We start from the raw sequence: 19,424 nt of genomic DNA, 5'->3' as shown, positions 1-19,424 counted from the left end.
TCACAGCTTTATTGACACATCCAGAGATGACAGCAGGGGCCACCTTATGACAAATCATGATTAATCTCTGTCTTCCACCACAAATACTGAGTCAGGCCAGAGCAGCCGCATGGCTCTGCATACAGATGATTGTAAAAGTCTGATTGCTTCTTTCTTTTCATGTGTGGTATCTGGGCAGGTTTGGTCCCTGTTCCTTGGGCCTGGACCTTATATCTTGTGATCCGCTCCCCTGCTGAATAATTTAATAATCAGCCAATGACTGCCTTGCATTATTTACACAGCCAAAGGTGACCATGCTAATGCTAGCATGCACCACAGACCATTGTTTCCTCACTCTCTCTGCCTCTGCTGTGTTTGCTTTTAATGATTTTAACTTCAGCTGTTGAGCAAACTGTCATCACCTCTTCTTGTGAGGCTGACCTTACTTCACACATGGAGATTTCTTTTAACTTGATCTTTAAGAAGACTTGACAAGATATCATGCATACACATATGAGCATGTAGTCTTTTTGAGGTTTTTGGTCCATGACTGTGAGCTGTGTTTCTAGGGCAATTCAACACGCATCTCATATGTAGGCCACTGTGCTCCTCTTGTAAATGGAAGGAAATTTGAAGAATAATTTCAACTTTTAGGCACAAAATTTTCAAAGAAACTGTCATGTTTAGATTAAGTTTGATGTCTTAATATTATTTTTGCCAACAATAGGAACTTTGATTAATTTAAAGGCCATTGCTTCTCTCATCATCTCCTCAGTATTTGCTGAAATATCAGTAAGTCGTTTGTATTTCTGTGGCACAGTGGACGTTTGTGACCCTTGGGGCTGAAGTGGGTGTGGGAGGTGGTTTGGATGGTGCAGTGCAGTTGCCATGACAACAGATTGCAGGTGTCAGGGGGTGGCATGGTTTGGACAGAGGGAGATAGTGAGGAAGTAGAGAGAAAATGACAAGGCTATCATCTCTGGAGTGCAGAGATAGACGCCATGAATGGTGATTTCTTTGGTGATGGGTGTGGATTTGTAACAGCCTTTCTGTACAGGTGGTTGACTTATTTGAGTCCATTTGAATGCTCAAGGTGTGTTGATCTTAAAATGAAAAATGATATAAACACAGTCTTTCCAGTGTGACAGTATCAACCTCAAGTGTACAACAGTGAAAAAGCTGGTAAGATAACATACGTGTGGAAATGTCGTCTACATTGCAAACTGACGCTTCATTCTTATTTCCTTTTTTTCATTGGTTTATTTGGCAGAGAGATATGCAGTATACGTAGAGAATTAAACAACAGTTTTCTGTGTACTGCACCACAGCATTCATAGCTAATTTCTAATGCCTGTCCCTGGCATTAGGGGGAATCATATGAAATATATAAAAAGCATACCTAAATAACTTATTCTGTGTTACATTTGATCAAATTCATAGATTCAAAACTTGCATGTGTACGATAAATATCTCATGTGCAAATATCTATATTCACAGTTGTACAAGCATACATACACTCAGTGTGAAAACACTGATATCTGTGTGTGACCGAATTTTGGATTGGGACCGTTAGAGAGTTTCTCACTTCTTTCCCAGCTTGGTTTTGTTCAAGTAGGGCTAACATACGAGCCCATGACATCCAGTCCATAAAATCATAGAGCATTTCATCTCAATACAGTCTGTTGTTAGCCAATGTCACTGCTAACAGCCAGCTACATGCTATGTTTTTGTTCGTTGTGAGGTAAATTTCCCAAATCTATCAGCCATGGTGGCCTACTTGTCATTAAAAGTATCATAATGGAGAGAATTGTGCCAGAAAACAGTAAATTTAATCCCCAACCACTGTCTCTGCTCTGGTAGAGCCATTCAGTTGTGCTCTGATCAGAAGATTTTTACCTCCGCCAAGGAAGTTATGTGATTGGCAGGGTTTGTTAGTTTGTTTGTTGGTTTGTTTGTTAGCAACATAACTCAAAAAGTTATGGACAGATTTTCATGAAATTTTCATGAAATATCAGAAATGGCTTAAGGAAGAACTGATTAGATTTTGGGAGTGATCCGGATCACCATCTGGATCCAGGAATTTTTTAAAGGATTCGTCACTACTGGGAGATAGGGCTAATGGTGGAGGTCTGTACACTCCAAGTGCTTTTCTTTTTTTTTTTTTTTTTTTTTTTTTTTAATCTGAGAGGATTGTATTTCTAGTGAGAGGGTGTGACTTCAGCTCATTCAGCTAGCACAACCAGTTCATCCTAGGGACTTACTGCCTCATTTTTCATGATTTCGAAGCTTAATTTTATAAACTTAGAGATATTTTTCATGACTGAAATTTGGCCGGGTGGTTCAGAACATAGTGACCTGTCATATAACAACGTAAAGTTTTTTGTATCACTCTAAAGGGACTTTAAGGTTAGTAGGGAGTGTATTCCATGTTAGCTGACTTAGCTCCTTTTATAGCAAAGGGTGTTTGAACTATAAAGGTACTTCAAAATGGTACTTTACAGTTCCCTGCAGCTGTATTACTAGTTAAAGATCCAACTGCCTCTTTGATAGGCTTGTAGGCATAAATGTGATTGTTGCTCAATATTGCCCAAAATGCAGGTTATGCAACATAAGTATAAGTCTATATGCAGTAAAATATCCCATAAAATTTTGGTATATCAGTTCATAGTCTTGTTCTGTATACAAACATGTTTCTTTCTTTTTTTTTTTTTTTTTTTCGGTGTAGTAAAAATAACACTGGAAGGGATTTGCACAAATGTGGTCTATGCAAGGTCAACTAAAAGGAGTTTACTCAACACCCAAGGCAATGGGTTTAAATTCATCTGAGGTCATGTTTTTGGTGCAGATAAGGCTATTTTTGGGCACATGACCTGAAAAAAGAAACAGTAGACTACAGCTACAGTTTACTGACAGTTGGTGTCCAGTGTGTTTCATCGTGTGTAGGATAAAGATACCAAAGCCAGGGTAGGAAATAAAGTGAAGCTGCAGCCTGTATCCAGTTAGCCTAGCCTAGCATAAAAAGTTGAAAGGAGGTAAAAAGCTTGTCTGGTTCTGTACACCTGCACAATTTGTACCTCTTCTATTGGATATTTGTAAGGAATTAAGTGTAAAAAAAACGCCCAGAATTCACTCGAGGTTGGGCAATATGCCTGACTTTTTCTTGGCTAACTTTGCTATGTCTTGACCTAATTTCAGATACAATGTTAGCTTTGGGAGCGCTAGTTAAATTTCTGACTGAACCAGGTTAATTTACCTGCTGTTTTCTGTATGAATGCAAAGTTAAGCTAACAAACTGCTAGCCTTATGTTCAGGATACAAACATGGTAGGGCCCTATTTGTCTTCTTATCTAAAACTCAGCAAGCAAGAGAGAAAATATAATCTTCAAAATGATAAACTCTCGCACTGCAGCACCAATAAATATTGTTTTTGTCCTGCTGAATACACACCAGTCTAGCTTAACACAAATAGTGCATTTTAAAGCTGTTGTTAGCATATATCTGCCTTTTCCAAACTTCAGTGTGCTGTGGTCCAATTTGAGACCTGAAAATCTTTTGGGGACCACCAAAACCCCTGCTTTAACCGTAACATGAGACTCAAAGCATTTACCTCCTTATTCTTACTTCATGAACAGAGAATCTCAAAGCAAATTTTTCAAAGATATTAATGTTTAAATAAAGTGTTGCATTGCCATTAAGTACAATAAATGTGCCACTAGAATTTATTTGGTTTCTTCAGGCCTCTGCAGAGTCACCTATATTTTATGTTTTAATTTTAATTATTTAAAATGTACATTGTGACTCTGTAAACCCTTTCTTAGTAACATTTATGCAGTATAGCAGAATATTTAATGAAGGGTCACTAGTTTATTTAGCACCAGTTAAGCCATGACACTGTTCTTTTTATCACACAAAATAATTGTTGGGCATTTAAACATATAATTTAGTGTTTTTTGATCCTTTAAAACTTAATTTTAGGTTTCAAAACCATGTTTCTGGTTTTTATATGAGAAAAGAGGCCTCCTGAGGCCCACCTGCAGTAGTTCCAGGGCTGACCTGTGGGTCCTGGCCCACACTTTGGGAAGCATTGTTATATAATTCTGAGCATTTCATTTGATGGAGACTATAAAAATGTTGATTGCTTATCCTGCTTTCATGGGGTTTTACTAATTTCACCCATTAAACCTCTGTCTTGTCTTCTACAGTCACAGGACCTACAAGCTAGATAGCTGTGACTAGCAACACTTTTGATTTGAATGTCTCACATTCAATAGATTTTCTCACTGTGAACAGGTACAGACCCTGAACGAGTCTTATGGCTTCCTTTTTAAAGGAATAACATTTATTCTGAATTGTATAGCACTTTGCTTAGCATTAAGCTACTCAAATAACTGTCCTCGATCACTAATTTTTAGGATTCCTTGTTGTTTAGAAACCTGCTGTTTGAAATAAACCCCTTTTTGTGATTCAATATGTTTACTCTCTACCATCCTATTTGAGTGTCTGACTATGAAATTGAAAATCCATGCTCTGTTTAACATTTGCCTTGCTCCAACAATATCCCTAATGTTTTTTTTAGAAATGAAAAGATGAACAGTAGTCTAACTCTACAGCTGAGTAAAGCGTGGGGAATTTAGGAGTAAACAAATGAGTGTAGGGAGTGGTAAATAAGTGAATTAGTGAGCTGTTAAGATGTAAATTGGTGTAGCTCTATAAATATCTAATAGAATTAGAATTACCCTCTCTGGCTGGATCAAAACATCAACTCAATGTCAACATGTGTTTACTGCCTTATTTTCTGGCTTCATGAAGAAACAATAACAGCAGACAGACCCAGACATAGACCAGGGAAAGATACTCACTTACACAGCATGAGGCCTCAGTCACAGTTCATTATTAGAAGTGTAGCCGTGGATTACCGTAGGAGTCTTTATTTAGCTCTGCCAATCCTCATTAGACCTACACACATGTATGTCAATGTGTGTTTGTTTCCTGTAACGATAGCATGCTAGGAAACATGGATTATGTGATAAGATAAGGCCTGAATGACAACACATTAAACATCAGTAAACAGATATGATAACATATGTACATAAACACGGTTATTATTGGGTATTATGGGCTTAAAGTCCGAGAATGTGAGCTCAGTTCAAAATGCTTGAATGTATGTCATCTTGTAGCTTTGCAAGTGACATGATAATGTTACATAATCATACTTCAGCCATTGTGGACTCTGTCAGCGAGTGTATGTGTTGTCTGAAAAGGCCTAGGGGAGTTTAGACTTCAGCCATTTCACAAAGAAGAAAAGGAAAATAGAATCAATAAAAAGAAGATCTAAAGAATGGAAATCATGAAGAAAGGCTTTAAGTCAAAGGGAAAAATGTGGTGTTGAAGAAAAGACTAAATACATAGGCGCCATAGTTGGAAAAGTGATTAATGTCAGCTCAGCCTTCATTAAACAGAAACATCAGCCGCGATCAGAGATGTCACAGTGAGGCTGGTACCATCTGGTCAGGCAGTACTCAGAGACTGGAGCATAATTAGTAACACAAAGATCAGAGGAAGATCAAAGATTACTCTATTAATTTAAAAGTCAATCTGTCATATACTGTATACAGTATCTAATCATCTAATATAATTAGAAAGTCATTTTTCATTTAGATTTTTAGCGCTGATATTGTCTTTTACATTATATTCTCTGAAGAAGATAATTCTAAATCATTATACTAACGGATATCGACAGCACCGCTGACAAAAAGCTGATCACAGTGAAACAAGTAGTCTTAAACAGCTATAGCTGTTTTCATACATGCACAAAACTTTAGAAAATGTCTGCAGGATGTGTGAACGCAAACACATAGATATTTCACTCCAAAGTTGTTTGGGATTTTTCCTGCCAGCTCCCTTGTAAATTTGGCTTGAATTCAGGATGAGACCATGTGTGAACACAGCGGGACATATTCAGGACTGCAAGCATGCAGGCAGAGGTTATACATGTACATCACACAATTAGTTCTTTTCCACAGTTCAGTGATAGTGAGAATATTTCCAATCATACATGGCATTAATATGAAGTTTAAAATCTGTCATGAGTTCTTTTCACACATATTTCCAAAAAACTATTTCCTGACTTGCTTGTTGGCACTTGTCCTGGACAGCAAGATGTTTTCCTGCAGTTTGTATGTCAAGTCCGATTCACACTTGCTCAAAAGTACGGAAAATTTCCTGTTAGCTGCATGTGTGAATGCAGACAATAGTTGTCCACCCTGACTTTACCTGGAAATTTCTTCTCTGAACACCAGGTATTTTTCCTCTTCCCCACCCCTCCACTGCCTGACAGGTAAACTCCAGTGAAACATCCTGCTGTAAGGGATGTGTGTGAAAAAGAAAATCAGGAAATCTCTGGTTATGTCTGCCTGAAATTTTCTGGATATTTTTCTGAAAAATGTCAGGTTTGAATGTGTGAAATAAGCCCCAGTGTGTATAATGAAAATGTGTATACCCCATTGGCTGACAGGCAAACTTACTGCTGTGAGGGACAAGTCTTACTAAGAAATTCAGGAACATCTTCTGTGTAGGCTTCCCCTTAAATTGTTCAGAAAATTTTAGGGTAGCGTACGTGAAAAGGGCTTTAGTCAACAGTGGACTGAGGAAGAGAATACATCAAGGGCTAGCAGGGAAATTTCAGGGTGAAAAACTCTGGATTCACCCAGGTAGATTCAGGAAATGTATAAGCAGTTTTGTGCAAGTTTGAATAAGGCTATAGACTTTGAAATTTCCCTGCTAGCCCCCTAGATTTCCCCTCCCCCACCTCTCCACTGACTGATAGGCAAACTACAGAATAATATCCTGCTGTGGGACAAGTGTGAACAGGCAACTCAGGAAATGATCTGGATAGGTTACCTTAAACTTTTCTGGAAAATTCCAGGGTTGAATGTGGGAAAAGGGCTATAATGTTAGACTCAGTTGCTCTGCCTGGTATCTTGGATTTCTGCTGTGTTTTTTAACATCATATCTTAACTCTTGAGTCTTTTTTCACCTCTCCTATAAGGAAACCCTCTGGTAGAGACATGTGTGATGAAGCAACTTAAGCAGATTCCTAGAACCAGCTGTCCTGAAATTTCTTTAAAAAATTTTTTTACGAGTGTATGCATGTAAACAGCTTGAATGTTTGCTGTATGGGGGATGGGCATAGAAGGACTAGCACTAGTGATTAGCAATAATCTGCTAACAACATCCCCCCTTACTATCCTAACCTCTCTAACCCCCAGACCCCCTGTCTGGCCTCCTGCTGGCCTGTTATGATCCACAGCCTCTCTGCTCTGGTCGTCACCTCTCTCTGTATCTCACTTATTCATGTCAACAGACTTCCTGCTGTTACCCAAAGGGGCTTTCTCGTTCTCCTCCTCCTTCTCTCATTCATCACCTTGCTGCTAGTTTGGTATCTTACTTCTCAAGGCAAAGCCAAGGCCTGCTCAATATAATGGCCCCCCTTTCCGTCCATTATCAGACGTGCCTGCCAATATCTGCTGCAGTCCTCTCTGGCACTCTATATGGATACAATAAGAGCCGTCCTTGTCTCTTACCTTTCAATGTCAGCAGGACAGGTTAAAATGCATGGACAGTATGTAGGTAATGTTCTGCATCACTGGAATCTGAATAAAAGATTGTTATGCTCCTATTTTATCATTATGTTATCCTCACCAGTGCAGTCTTTTACACAGTGTGGGCCATACTCGCTCTTTCTCTGTAGAAAAACTTTAATAGCCTATAAAGTAAAAAAGAACCTCCTTTTCAGGCAAAGAAAAAATACTATGTAATAGAAATTTACTTAACTACACAGCTCCTCCATTCACATAATCCCAAAGTAGCCATAAAAAAATCTACCCCACCCCAGCACACAAACAGAAATATATTCCAACATACAGTGCAAGTCTTGAGGCCTTTTCCCAGGAGAGCTCAAAGACAAAATGTAGTTTACTGTACTAGGTTTAAAGATATGAGAGGAAACCAGCCTTTTCAGACAACTCTTTAGAAAATGTCCTCCTGGTCAGCAGGCAGCCTGTTCCATAGCACGGCACCTTTAGGTACATTAAGGAGGCCCGTATCTGATAATCTGAGGGGTCTGATTGGATGATAGTCTGTGAGCAGTTCAGAAAGGTTCTGGGGTGCCATACCGTCCAGAGATTTAGAAACAAGAACTAATACTTTGAAGTCAATTCTGTATTGAAGTAGATGCCAGTGAAGATTTTTACTATGAATGTGATGTGTTATTTTTCTTTGTCTTGTTAGAACTCGAGCTGCAGCGTTTTAGATCAGTTTGAGTCGGTTTACTGTCCTTTTCGGAAGTCCATTGAGCGTTACAGTTATCTATTAATGATTCAGCAAATATGCTGTTATAACTTAAAATATGGCGAAAATTCCTTGTGGATTTTGTACCAATGTCTTTTGTTTGTTTATTAATAATGGGCCATCAGCATTTAACCTTGCAAAGCAGATGGGTTTGCTAGACTGCATGCCTGTCATTAGGCAAATCCATCTTGAAAAGCTCCAATCCACAATGGCTGTGCCGAACCAAACACTGTTTGGACCAATCAGAGTCATTTGAGGAGAACAAGGCGGTAGCTATGGGCGGGGTTTAGTTGTACTCAAAGTCGTTTGCAATGGCTGCCTTCATTGCAGTGATTAGCTCAGATATAGCTCTAGCCTAGCATTAGATTTACCAGAACTTGACCATGTTTCTGCATGAAACAAAGAATAATAACACTAAAGTTTTTCATGATGGGAAAGATGTTTTCGCTCTTCTGGCGACCTGCTTCGATATGAGTTTGTGAGCGTTACAGTTGGGGTTTGCCAGTGCATCCTGCTGCTCGGATTTAGCGCAATTGTGGAATTTCAAAATGTGACAAAAAGGTGAGATTACTTGCAATCAACCAAAGAAATTCCAAGATTAATCACAGTTTTAAAATCTAAGTGTTTAACAGCCATATTATTTGTCTAAAAGTAAGTTACACAATAACAGATTAGCTACATTTTGATAACTGTGAAATTTGACCAGAGCAGTATGACATTTTAAAGGAATCAGAACTACCCATCATGAGAGCTCAGACAAAGGAAATGTCTGCTGTGTGAATATGATGAATAGCACATTCTGTAAAAATACAAGATAATATAAGAATTGTGACGTTTTATATTGTTTTGTATCTTATTGTTGATTTTATTTTAGTTTCCTGCTAGAATGGTTACCTACTACTGTAAACTGGATTCTCATCCTGACCATGAATCAATTAGTTTTACTAGTACGTATATTTTTGTGTAGTGTACATTGTGGTGTTACAAAGAAGGAGTCTCTGCTGATTTTTCACCCCCAGGTGCTTTGTATTCCGCCTTTGTGCTGATGTGATGTTCTGCTCTCTCCCTGCTGGAGACGTCTCTGTCTGAGTGTCTGAACTGGCACCACGGGAGCAGAGCTGACGAAGCATTATTCTTCTGTGTGCACTGTCAGTGTGGGTGTGTGTGTATGGGCTCAGTGGTTTATTATTCTCCTGAGAGTTTAGAGAAGCTCTGCAGTGAACACTTAATCAAAGTTTAATCAGAGTTGTTCAAATTATGTCTCAGACTAAACTAACCTTGACTCACCTCTTAAACTGCAACTTCCCTTAATGAATAAACGCCTTGTATCGCCTCTCTAAGTTTTTATGTGTCTTTATTGACTTGAATTAAGGATCTTTGACCGATGATTTTCTTGTGTTGCAGATTTGGTGTCAGCCACCAACACCACCAATGTGAACATCCCTCAGATGGCCGACACGCTGTTTGAGCGAGCCACCAACGCCAGCTGGGTGGTCGTCTTTAAGGCGCTTGTCACCACCCATCACATGTGTGTCCACGGCAATGAGGTAAGTGGGGGAATCAAGAAAGACAAATCTGACATGGTGCAACTCAGTATGTGCTTGATATGAATGCCGGTTTATTTAGTGAAATAAAATAAAAATAGGAGCCTGACTAGGCTGAACACTATGCTGAATGTTTAGGCATTAATTGTGGAATCAAGTGGATTTACTGACTTCAATGTTTGGTTTAAAAGGTCAATGAGTAGCTTAGAAGGTTTCCACATTGCACAACTAAAATTAGTCTTTTTCTGCTCTGTGGGTTGTGTTTTGTGCTTAAGTTTCAGAGATTTGTTGAGGCTTTGAAAACAATTCCTAACATAAGCTGGATAAGTCTTTTGGGTGTAGACTTTGAGCAGTAATAAATGTATTCAGGCTTGTAAATCTGCCACGCACTACATGTATAAAAGTGTTTCATTCTTATATTGCTTTAGCTTTATTTCTTTCCTCCATGGCACTCCATAGTTTTAATATCTAACGCTTTTTCTTTCTCTCTCTCAGAGGTTCATTCAGTATTTGGCCTCCAGGACCTCCCTGTTCAACCTCAGCAACTTTATTGACAAAACCGGCTCTCACGGTAAGAAAGCCTCCCTCTGATGGTTTAGAGTAGTGGCTCGTTGCTGAGCTGATCTCAGTATCTGGCAGTGCAAAAAAAGAAACAGGAAGAGAGCCATCTGGCAGATAGGAGGGCCTGGATGTGATCACACATGTAATTTTACACACACTCATACATGCACACATGAATGCAAACAGATGCTGGCACTTCAGATTGTTAATGCCTCATGTTGAATTACTCTCTTATACTCCAATGACCTATAGCTTCATTTTTTCATCGTTGCCCTGTCATTTGTGTTTTAATTCTGTGAGCTTCAGAAGCACATTTATGTTACAGATGCATTTGTAAGCATTTGGGGGGAAATATATTTGCAACCTTGAAATACAAGATCTGCCATAAATGTGTGGTTAATTCCTAAACTATAAAGCAATACAGCAGTAAATGGGTATTTTTTAGTTTATTTATGTGAGAAATTGATACCTAGCATCTACTATGAATTTAGCTATTGAATCATGGGCTGTGTTCAAAATGACACACTCATTCCCTACTCCCTCCATAGGGAGGGGTACTCTGTAGTGGACTTTGTAGTGCACACATTGGCACAAATAACCGGCCACTAATGACATCATTGTCATCACACACTGATATAAGCTGCAACAACAGCCAGAAAACAATTAAAAATACTGATGTTATAATTGAGTAACTGTAACAAAATAACAGATTTTATACTGTTTTTGCAAAACAATAACAAGTATTAACAAATAAATTAATAAAAACAAATAAAAACACAGATCTGTGTTTTTTAGTATGTAATGAAACATTTTTTAGTGCCACATCTTATTTATGTACATGGACAACAATCTCATAACCTGCTACACCAGACAGATGGTTTTATATACAGTGTCCATTGCATGGATATATTTCACATTCATTTGGGAAACCTACGATGCAAAGGGTTTGGGAAGGGCAGGACTTTTTAAGAAATTCCCCGAAGGTGATAGGGCGAATGTTCTGTCTGTCACATTCATTATGGGCTAACCAGAGCAACAAGACAAAATTAGTTCTTACACATGCACAGCTCTGGCTATAGCCTGAGCTGGACAGGCTGATGCTAGTTTATGAACAGTGGAGCATGTTGATGGATAAAACTCATGGTTAGGTCAGTCAGGAGAACAGAAGTGCAAAAACGTCTTCTGTGCTAAGAAAAGCTTTCAGTGTGGCTCTTCGCTCTTGTTTTAATGGAGAAATGTGGTCCTGTTCTGATTAAACTGCTGCTATACTACAGCTACATCTGAGCTTAACACTACACTGGTAACAGCCATTGTATATACTGGCTTACGGTACAACTAACCCCGCCTGTCACTATTGCAAACTCATGCTGAAGTAGGTCAGGAAGAGCAAAGTATCTTTTCCATCATGAAAAGTCTTCGGTGCTGCTCTTTGTTCATTATTTGATAAAGTAATGTGGTCAAGTTATGATAAGCTACCGCTATACTATAGCTACATCCAAGATAAATGCTACACAAACAGCAGCTATTGCTATGGGCTTCTAGTACAACTAAACTCAAGCTGTAACTACTGCCTCATTCTCCTCAAATTATCCTGGTTGGTCAAGCCTGTTAACAGACCTGGCAGAAGAGTTTCAGGCTGGAGCTTTGCAAGATGGATTTGCCAGATGACACACATTGAATTATTAATTTAGGGGAAAAAAATGCATCCAAATCCAAACTTTATGCTCCTCTCCTCTTTCTGTTATTGATGAGAGCAGCTTCCTGTCTGTTGGTTGAAGCTTTGCAATGGAATGCATGATGGTCTATAATGCTGACTAAGCAACCATCAACTGTACACTACTTTTTACAATTAATTGTGGGATCATTGGAAGTATTCCAATGATTCAGTGCTGGTGTTATGTTAGCTATGAGAGGACAATGTCAAGGCCAGTTCATAGAAATCCTAACAAAGGAGAATAGGCTTATCAAAAGGAGTCCTTTTTGAAAGAAACGAAATACCAGTGGATGCACTTATTTCCTCTGCATCCTGACTTACATTTTGTGTTTAGGCTATGACATGTCTACATTCATCAGACGGTATGGGCGATACCTGAATGAGAAAGCCTTTGCTTATCGTCAGATGGCTTTTGATTTCACCAGAGTCAAGAAAGGGTAAGTCAAACAAACATTGTTCAACGGAGCACTTCCTTTCATGCTTTTGCTTTCTCCTACATCAGCACTGTTCAGATTTCAAGCTCCTGTCTATCATCATTTCAAGTCATTATGAATTACTCACACGCTCATGCTCTGTCGTATTGATTCAGTGCTGAAGGTGTGATGAGGACCATGACCACTGAGAAGCTGTTGAAAGGCATGCCCGTCCTGCAGACTCAGATTGACACACTCCTGGAGTTTGACGTGAGTCTGACTTTGACATGATTTTCACACTTTACAAAATAATGCAGTTTTGCTGAACTTTCCTGTCTTTCTCCTCTCAGGTTCATCCTAAGGAGCTGAACAATGGGATCATCAATGCTGCTTTTATGCTTCTCTTCAAGGATCTGGTCAAACTGTTTGCATCCTATAATGACGGAATCATCAACCTATTAGGTCAGTGTGGCACAAATATCTCCTGATAGGGACCTTTAAGAGACATAAACACTGATCGACATGAATTTGAACCTAAAAACCTTCTTGCTCTTTTAGAGAAATACTTCAAGATGAAGAAGAGCGATTGCAAGGAGGCCTTGGAGATCTACAAGAGGTTCCTGACCAGGGTGACAAAGATTGGGGAATTCATGAAGCTGGCTGAGGTAAGGGACAGCAAACTGCATTTATTATGACCTTCACAACAGGTAAACAAAGAAGGAATGACCTCTTTCATATCAGCTAGAGGAAACCTCTCCTTTTTCTTTGATTGTACTGCCATTTAGAGGGTCTTTCTTGCTGTCAGGGTTGATGCTCTCCAAGCACAAGAGGAACAGTGGGTGATGTTATGTAAAAAGATTGGCTCAGACTTAAGATTGTTGATTATTTTTGAATGGTTGTTCAAAAACGAGTCAGGGCATCATCTGTACCCTTCATTGTTAAAATAACAGTGTACCAGTTGTAATTGTGGCCTTAAAAAATGATAAAAATGGCCTATCTTGTTGACACTGTATAAACGCAAGTGTTCACTCAACAACTGCCAGGACTGAGTCATTTTATTAGATATACGTAACATTTGGTCCTAACCAGCCTTATGAATTTATAGTGCTCCACTCAATTCAGTTTTGGTACTTCATTTTCCATAACAGCATATACTTTCATAGTACCTCATCAGTTTTAACAGGGTTGTTATAACGTGGCCGTGCAGAGTGTCATGGTGTCCAACAAGAACAATGGAGGACATTGAGGAAATTGTAAACCTGGTGTCATTCTGCATCTTTTTGTCATAGCAAGTAGACGAGTTTTGTTCAAGAGTGGTTACATGCATCGAGACAGAATACTGCTGAAGAGTACAGGAGAGTTGTACAGCCCTATGAAGCCATAGGCGACAAGAGGAATTTGATTTCAAGGTTGATCATCCTACCAGTGATGCTCCTGGTGAAATTACCCTGGAAAGAAAAGCACACTTTGGGACAGGATCCGGACATCCTGATGGAGCCTTGTTGGAATGAAACACATAGATATCCCTATTAAATAAAGGACTTTTAATTACATGAGAGGGTCTTAGATTTTCAGTTTCTACTGCCATTTATACCATAGACTTTCAACAGGGAGGTTGGGGGGCCGTGATCCCCAGCTCCTGTAGCCACATGCCAAAGTTGCCTTGGTCAAGACACTGAACCCCAAATTGTCCACACTGCTGCGTCAGTGGCATGTTAACAGGATTACCAAATAATGATATATCCCTTATCTAGCAACTTCCACCATCAGCGTGTAAATGTGGTATAAATGGGTGTTCAGGGGTTACTGTGACCTGTGGCATGAATACCCTTTGAGTAGACAGAATTTATGACTGGAAAAATGGTATACAAACTCAAGTCCAGGCTGTCCAACTGACTTTTTTAAACTACTTGTGCTTGAAAATCCAAATCAATAGATAAACAGAAAGTCCAGATAGGTAGAACTTCTGTTGATACTTCTGTATGATATTGTAAATTTTCTGGCTGATTGTGACTGTGCTGATTTTAAATTCTTATGCTTTTTACAGACAGTGGGAGTTGACAAAAACGACATTCCTGACATTAACTACGTAAGTAAACACATTGTAGCTTTCATTTTTTCAATCCTGGAAGGAAAGTGACTAAGAATGTAGAGCACAGGACAACCATTCATCCCACTTCAAACACATGTCACACACATAGTGACTCACCAATCATGATCTCCTCCTGCCCAGTGTCTCCACCCGGGGGTAGTGGTGGATCTAGCAGACTCAGATGATGAAGACTGTCCATTTAAAACTCTTGAGGAGCCGGTAATCACAGGGTGTCCTTGCTGTTTGCCTGTTAACAGGATGGAGTGTCAGCATGTGTAGCTCAAACTAAATTTCTCTATGAGGACATAAAAATCCTGTGTGTTTTTGCATCATTGATTCATTTAACTGCTGTGAGATTTCATAATCACCCTTCATTTTCACTTCTTTTCCGTTTGGTGATTTAACAAAAACATGGACATTCCTGTGGCAGAGACAAGTGAAATTGGATTTTTACTGGATATCCAACATGTGTTTTGTGTTTCAGGCTCCAAGCAGCATCCTGGAGAGTCTGGAAACACACATGAACGGTTTGGAGGATGTAAAGGGTGGAAAGAAGGGGTAAGTGATTGTTTTTATTATGATTTGTCTGTTTCTAATACTCTTTATTGAGCCAGGTAACAATAATTATAATCCTGTAAGGACAAGGGGAAACTACCTTGGTGTTTATCAACAGCTTTGTCACAAAAAACTTGTGTAACTGAGAGAAATGTGGGTAGAAAAGTGTTTTTTTCCCTATAATTTTCTTTAACCCGTCCTCTCTTTTATCCCCTTTATGTTCATTTGGAATCCCCAGTGAAGGGTGAGCATATACTGAATGTTTTAGAGTTTACTAATCTCATAGCAAACTGTGTAGATCTATTTTACTCTACTTCTCATCCACAAAAGCTACTACACACTGTTCACATGTAGATTACAACATGTAGATGATCTTCATGTGAATAAGTACCAAACTAGGGTTTTTTGTGTTGAACTGTGTGTGAACGGTGTGATTACATGTGTGAGCTCAGAGAGGAACACATGTTTTGATGGATAAAAAGTCACTTCATGTGTATTATTACACTCTGACATGTAATGTGGATCAGATTATGAAGGGTTAAATGAATTGTTGGAACTAAATCAAAAATGTTGTTTGACAAAATGTGAGTATTTGTCAGTCATTTTTTTTAAAATTAACTCTTCATATGATCACATAAAATGCAGACTGTCTTGCATTTTTGTTTGTCTTTGTTAAAATACATTCATCTAATAAACATCAGTCGATGTCCGGAAAATCTGTCCTTTTCAAGCTGAAGCACTCACAGTTTCCTCTGTCCTTGTTCTTTCAGGTCTCCAACAAAGGTAAGCTGCACCTTCAGAACAAGCTTTGCTGTTCAGCTTTTCAAGTTTCATGCAACACTATAAAGGGGTTTCCCTGTCAATCTTTCAGGGCTCTCCGACAAACAATGTGTCTCCGACATCGACCCCGGCCAAATCTTCAAATGCTGTTCCCACACTGCAGCCTCCTCCAGGGGAGAGTGCTGCCGCCGCCGCTGCTCCAGAGCCGGCTGAAGAGTAAGAGCCAGATTTTACTGCAACAACTCGTGTACAACATTGATGGACTTATTCACTTTACTGAGATGTCTGCTGATATAGTTTGAATTTATGTCGAATCCTGATAAGTTTGTGTAGGCTATGTACCAATCTAATTGGAGGGTCCACTCTGAGATGTGTATTCAGTTTTCCCTTATGAGTTTTCAGTGACAAATCTTTAAAACTACTGAATTGATAATCATGAAATTTTCTTAAGTGATTCACTTGACTTAGAGATGAGTTGGAACAACCTGATTGTTTAACTTTTTACTGAGAGGTAATCATCAGGTCACTTCAAATTTTGGTGGTTTTCACTACTGATTTCCTGTCTAACATTTCCCTCAACCTCTGTTGTAGTGTGTGTTTTTATCCTTATCATGAATGTTAGCATGCTAGCACACTTTACTAATGTGGGAAACTAGATAACCTCAGAATATAATACATAAATAAATACCAAAACGCTGCCAATAGAGACCCCCCCCCCCTTTTTTTTTTGCAAGTTGCACAGTGTGCAAGAGTTTTCTGTGAACTGTTTGGTGACACCTTGCCCCCGATACACCTGTCCTAAGAAACAAATGTGTGAAAAAATTCTTCGTTCACGCTAACAATATTTTGGCGTGTACATGGTTGAGTGCTCGCATTAGCTGTTGTTTGACTCACCTTTTTTTTTTTTGCCCCATTGCCTAGTTCCTTGTTGGACCTGGATCCACTGTCCTCCTCAGGTCCCTCAGGAGGAACATCAGCTGCTCCCACGTCTTGGGGAGGTAACAGTCCTTCTTCTCATCAGTTTTGTTGTTGCTCACACTGAAATGCACATTATTGTAATTGTCTAACTAAATGAAAGAAAATTAGTCTTCTGTATTTTAAAATACAACAGAATGGCTATGTTTTTATTGGAAATTGATATTTAATAGAGTCAGAAAGAACAGTCATAAACAGTATAAACTAAACATTATATCCTGCCATGTTCTTTTGTTTTTTGTTCCTGTAGATCTTCTTGGCTCAGGTGAGTGTTGCTCTACTTTTCTTAAACTTCCAGTCAATTGTCTAGACTCGTGTACGGTCGTCTTAAATCATTTTCCAGGACACCTCAGTGTAAATGACGTTCTCTCTGATCAAACTCTTATCTAAATTGAGGTGACCTGGAGGCCATGTTGGTGTTTTAATCCAAATGAAACAGACTTTGATTTAGAAATGTCACGTGGTTACCTCCCTGTTTGTCTCCTCAAGTTGTTCTCTTTAGTCTGAGTTGTGTCTTTGTTTCTCTCTGCCTTCTCTCTCCCTTCCCGCCACATGCTCCATTGTCTGTTTTTGATTATAATGGGGGCTATTTTTGTTGGTTGTTTTAATTGCTTATGATTGGGTAATGCTTGGTAATTTTTCAATCTTGTTTTGATTAATATTTGGGTTTTATTTGGTTGTTTAATCAAAAACTTTTTAATTGGGTTTTGATTTGAATTGGACTTCTGTTTTGGCTTTGTTTTTTGTTCACCATTGAAACGGTGACTCAAACGGTTATTTTGCTTGCTCTTTTGGGTTACTTTTTTTGGTACTTTTCTTTGGGGTTTTCGAACGCCCTGTTGGTGCTCACAGAAATGGGCGATTCCTTGCTATCTGAACCCACCCTCACGGCAGAGCCCGCCCCCTCCCCTGCAGCGACGCCCACTCCTGCAGCAGAACCTGGAGTCTCTCTAGCTCCTCCCACTAGCACACCAGCTGCCACCTCCCCTGGCGCCGCCAATATGGATCTGTTGGGAGGTCAGTGGGCTTCCAGAAAATTCTCTACGAAAGAATCACTCTGGGAAGCTCAACTCGAAAAAAACATCACACAAAAATGACAACACAAAGACGAGTGCATGCACAAACAGATCGAGTATTTAGAAAGACCGTCACTCATAGTGCTTGTAGTCTGCTGATGATGTTTCATCATCAATAACAGTGAACTCTCAATGATCATTAATGCACAAGGTCATCATCTTTAGCTTTGCTTTGAAAAGTATTTTCAATGGAGCACAATAAATAATCATGAAATAAATACTTATATTAACTAATGTTAATCAATAGACTGATTAATTCTAGCTACATCAATTAACTCATTACTGGAGACAGTAAATTGACTTATTTTATCATAGAACGTGTATTACATGATATAATTTCCCCAATAACACAACTTCATGTCACATTTTGAGTTTTGCCAGTTCACTTGCCCCCAAAAATGTCAACAGACCAAATCCTCTCCTGATTCATCCATTTAAGTATTGAGCTTCAGTTAAAATATAACAGTTATTTCTTGGAAAGTCAAGCTAGGACAAAACAGTCAGGCTGCACACCATTCATTTCTGACAACCACTCTCACGGACTGTTCATCTGTATATCTAACAATGGAAGTACACACTGAGACCTTTAAAATAAAATCTAATTAAACTTCCATTTAGAGTAAGATCTAAGGTAAGGGTAAGGATACCAGAAGTTAAAAGTAAACAAACTGACCTGCAAAACCTGATTACAAAACATTTAAAAAGCTGAGTAAACAGTCAGCCTACAGGAAAACTCTTAGCCTACATAGTTCTGTTAGCTATGTAAGCTACGTAGATAACAGAGCTACATAGTTGATGGCGGTAACAGAGCTATAGCTAAACCCACAAAGAAGCTACATATCTACATTATCAGCAGAGCCAAGTTAGCTCTAGCTACCTTTTTCTAAGGCTGACACTGCTGAATTAAAGTAGTTATAGATAATGAGGCTATGTGAATAACAAATCTATGCAGCTAACTTAACTAATGTAGCTAAAGCTAAGCTCACAAATCAGCTACGTAAGCTATGTAGACACAATATTTGCGTACCTAAGTTAGCTTCACCTACATTTGCTAAATCTCATGTTGCTAAACCCAACTAAGCTATAGATAAAGGAGCTACGTGGTTAACGTGGTTACCTAGCAAACATAACTAAAGCTAAACTCACAAAGCAGCCATGTAAGCTACTGAGGTATGTTATTTATGTAGCTACATTAGCCTTAGCTACATTTGCAAAAACTCTCATTGCTATTCATGTGGGACCCATATAGGTTATATGTGGGCTGCAATATGGGTGACGTGGGTTTGTTACTGGGTTCCATGGTGGCCCCACCTGTGATTGCCCATGTTGACTACATGTGGGATTTATCTTGGATCACTAGAGATGTGAATGTGTTTGATCTGATAA

General features: G+C 39.0%; 1 protein-coding gene across 15 annotated transcripts in view; it reads left to right on the top strand.

Annotated features, from left to right (window-relative positions):
* Positions 1 to 19,424, top strand: part of LOC121521417 (clathrin coat assembly protein AP180-like) — a 37,105-nt gene that overhangs the window by 1,491 nt on the left and 16,190 nt on the right. For 11 of the 15 annotated variants that reach the window (XM_041805399.1, XM_041805398.1, XM_041805401.1 and 8 more), the window contains 14 exons: positions 9,733 to 9,875; positions 10,368 to 10,443; positions 12,482 to 12,584; positions 12,737 to 12,830; positions 12,911 to 13,022; positions 13,119 to 13,225; positions 14,608 to 14,649; positions 15,137 to 15,210; positions 15,446 to 15,451; positions 15,978 to 15,990; positions 16,079 to 16,203; positions 16,909 to 16,985; positions 17,213 to 17,227; positions 17,815 to 17,979. In XM_041805399.1, the coding sequence (XP_041661333.1) occupies positions 9,733 to 9,875; positions 10,368 to 10,443; positions 12,482 to 12,584; positions 12,737 to 12,830; positions 12,911 to 13,022; positions 13,119 to 13,225; positions 14,608 to 14,649; positions 15,137 to 15,210; positions 15,446 to 15,451; positions 15,978 to 15,990; positions 16,079 to 16,203; positions 16,909 to 16,985; positions 17,213 to 17,227; positions 17,815 to 17,979 (1,152 nt within the window). The remainder of the gene's footprint in view (positions 1 to 9,732; positions 9,876 to 10,367; positions 10,444 to 12,481; positions 12,585 to 12,736; positions 12,831 to 12,910; positions 13,023 to 13,118; positions 13,226 to 14,607; positions 14,650 to 15,136; positions 15,211 to 15,445; positions 15,452 to 15,977; positions 15,991 to 16,078; positions 16,204 to 16,908; positions 16,986 to 17,212; positions 17,228 to 17,814; positions 17,980 to 19,424) is intronic. The other 4 variants (XM_041805397.1, XM_041805403.1, XM_041805396.1 and 1 more) reach the window with 2 other exon arrangements.

Source organism: Cheilinus undulatus, linkage group 14 (genome assembly GCF_018320785.1).
Source record: "Cheilinus undulatus linkage group 14, ASM1832078v1, whole genome shotgun sequence".
NCBI classification, from domain to species: Eukaryota; Metazoa; Chordata; class Actinopteri; order Labriformes; family Labridae; genus Cheilinus; species Cheilinus undulatus.
Note: the sequence above shows the minus strand (reverse complement) of the source record. Positions and strands in the feature narration are given on the sequence as shown.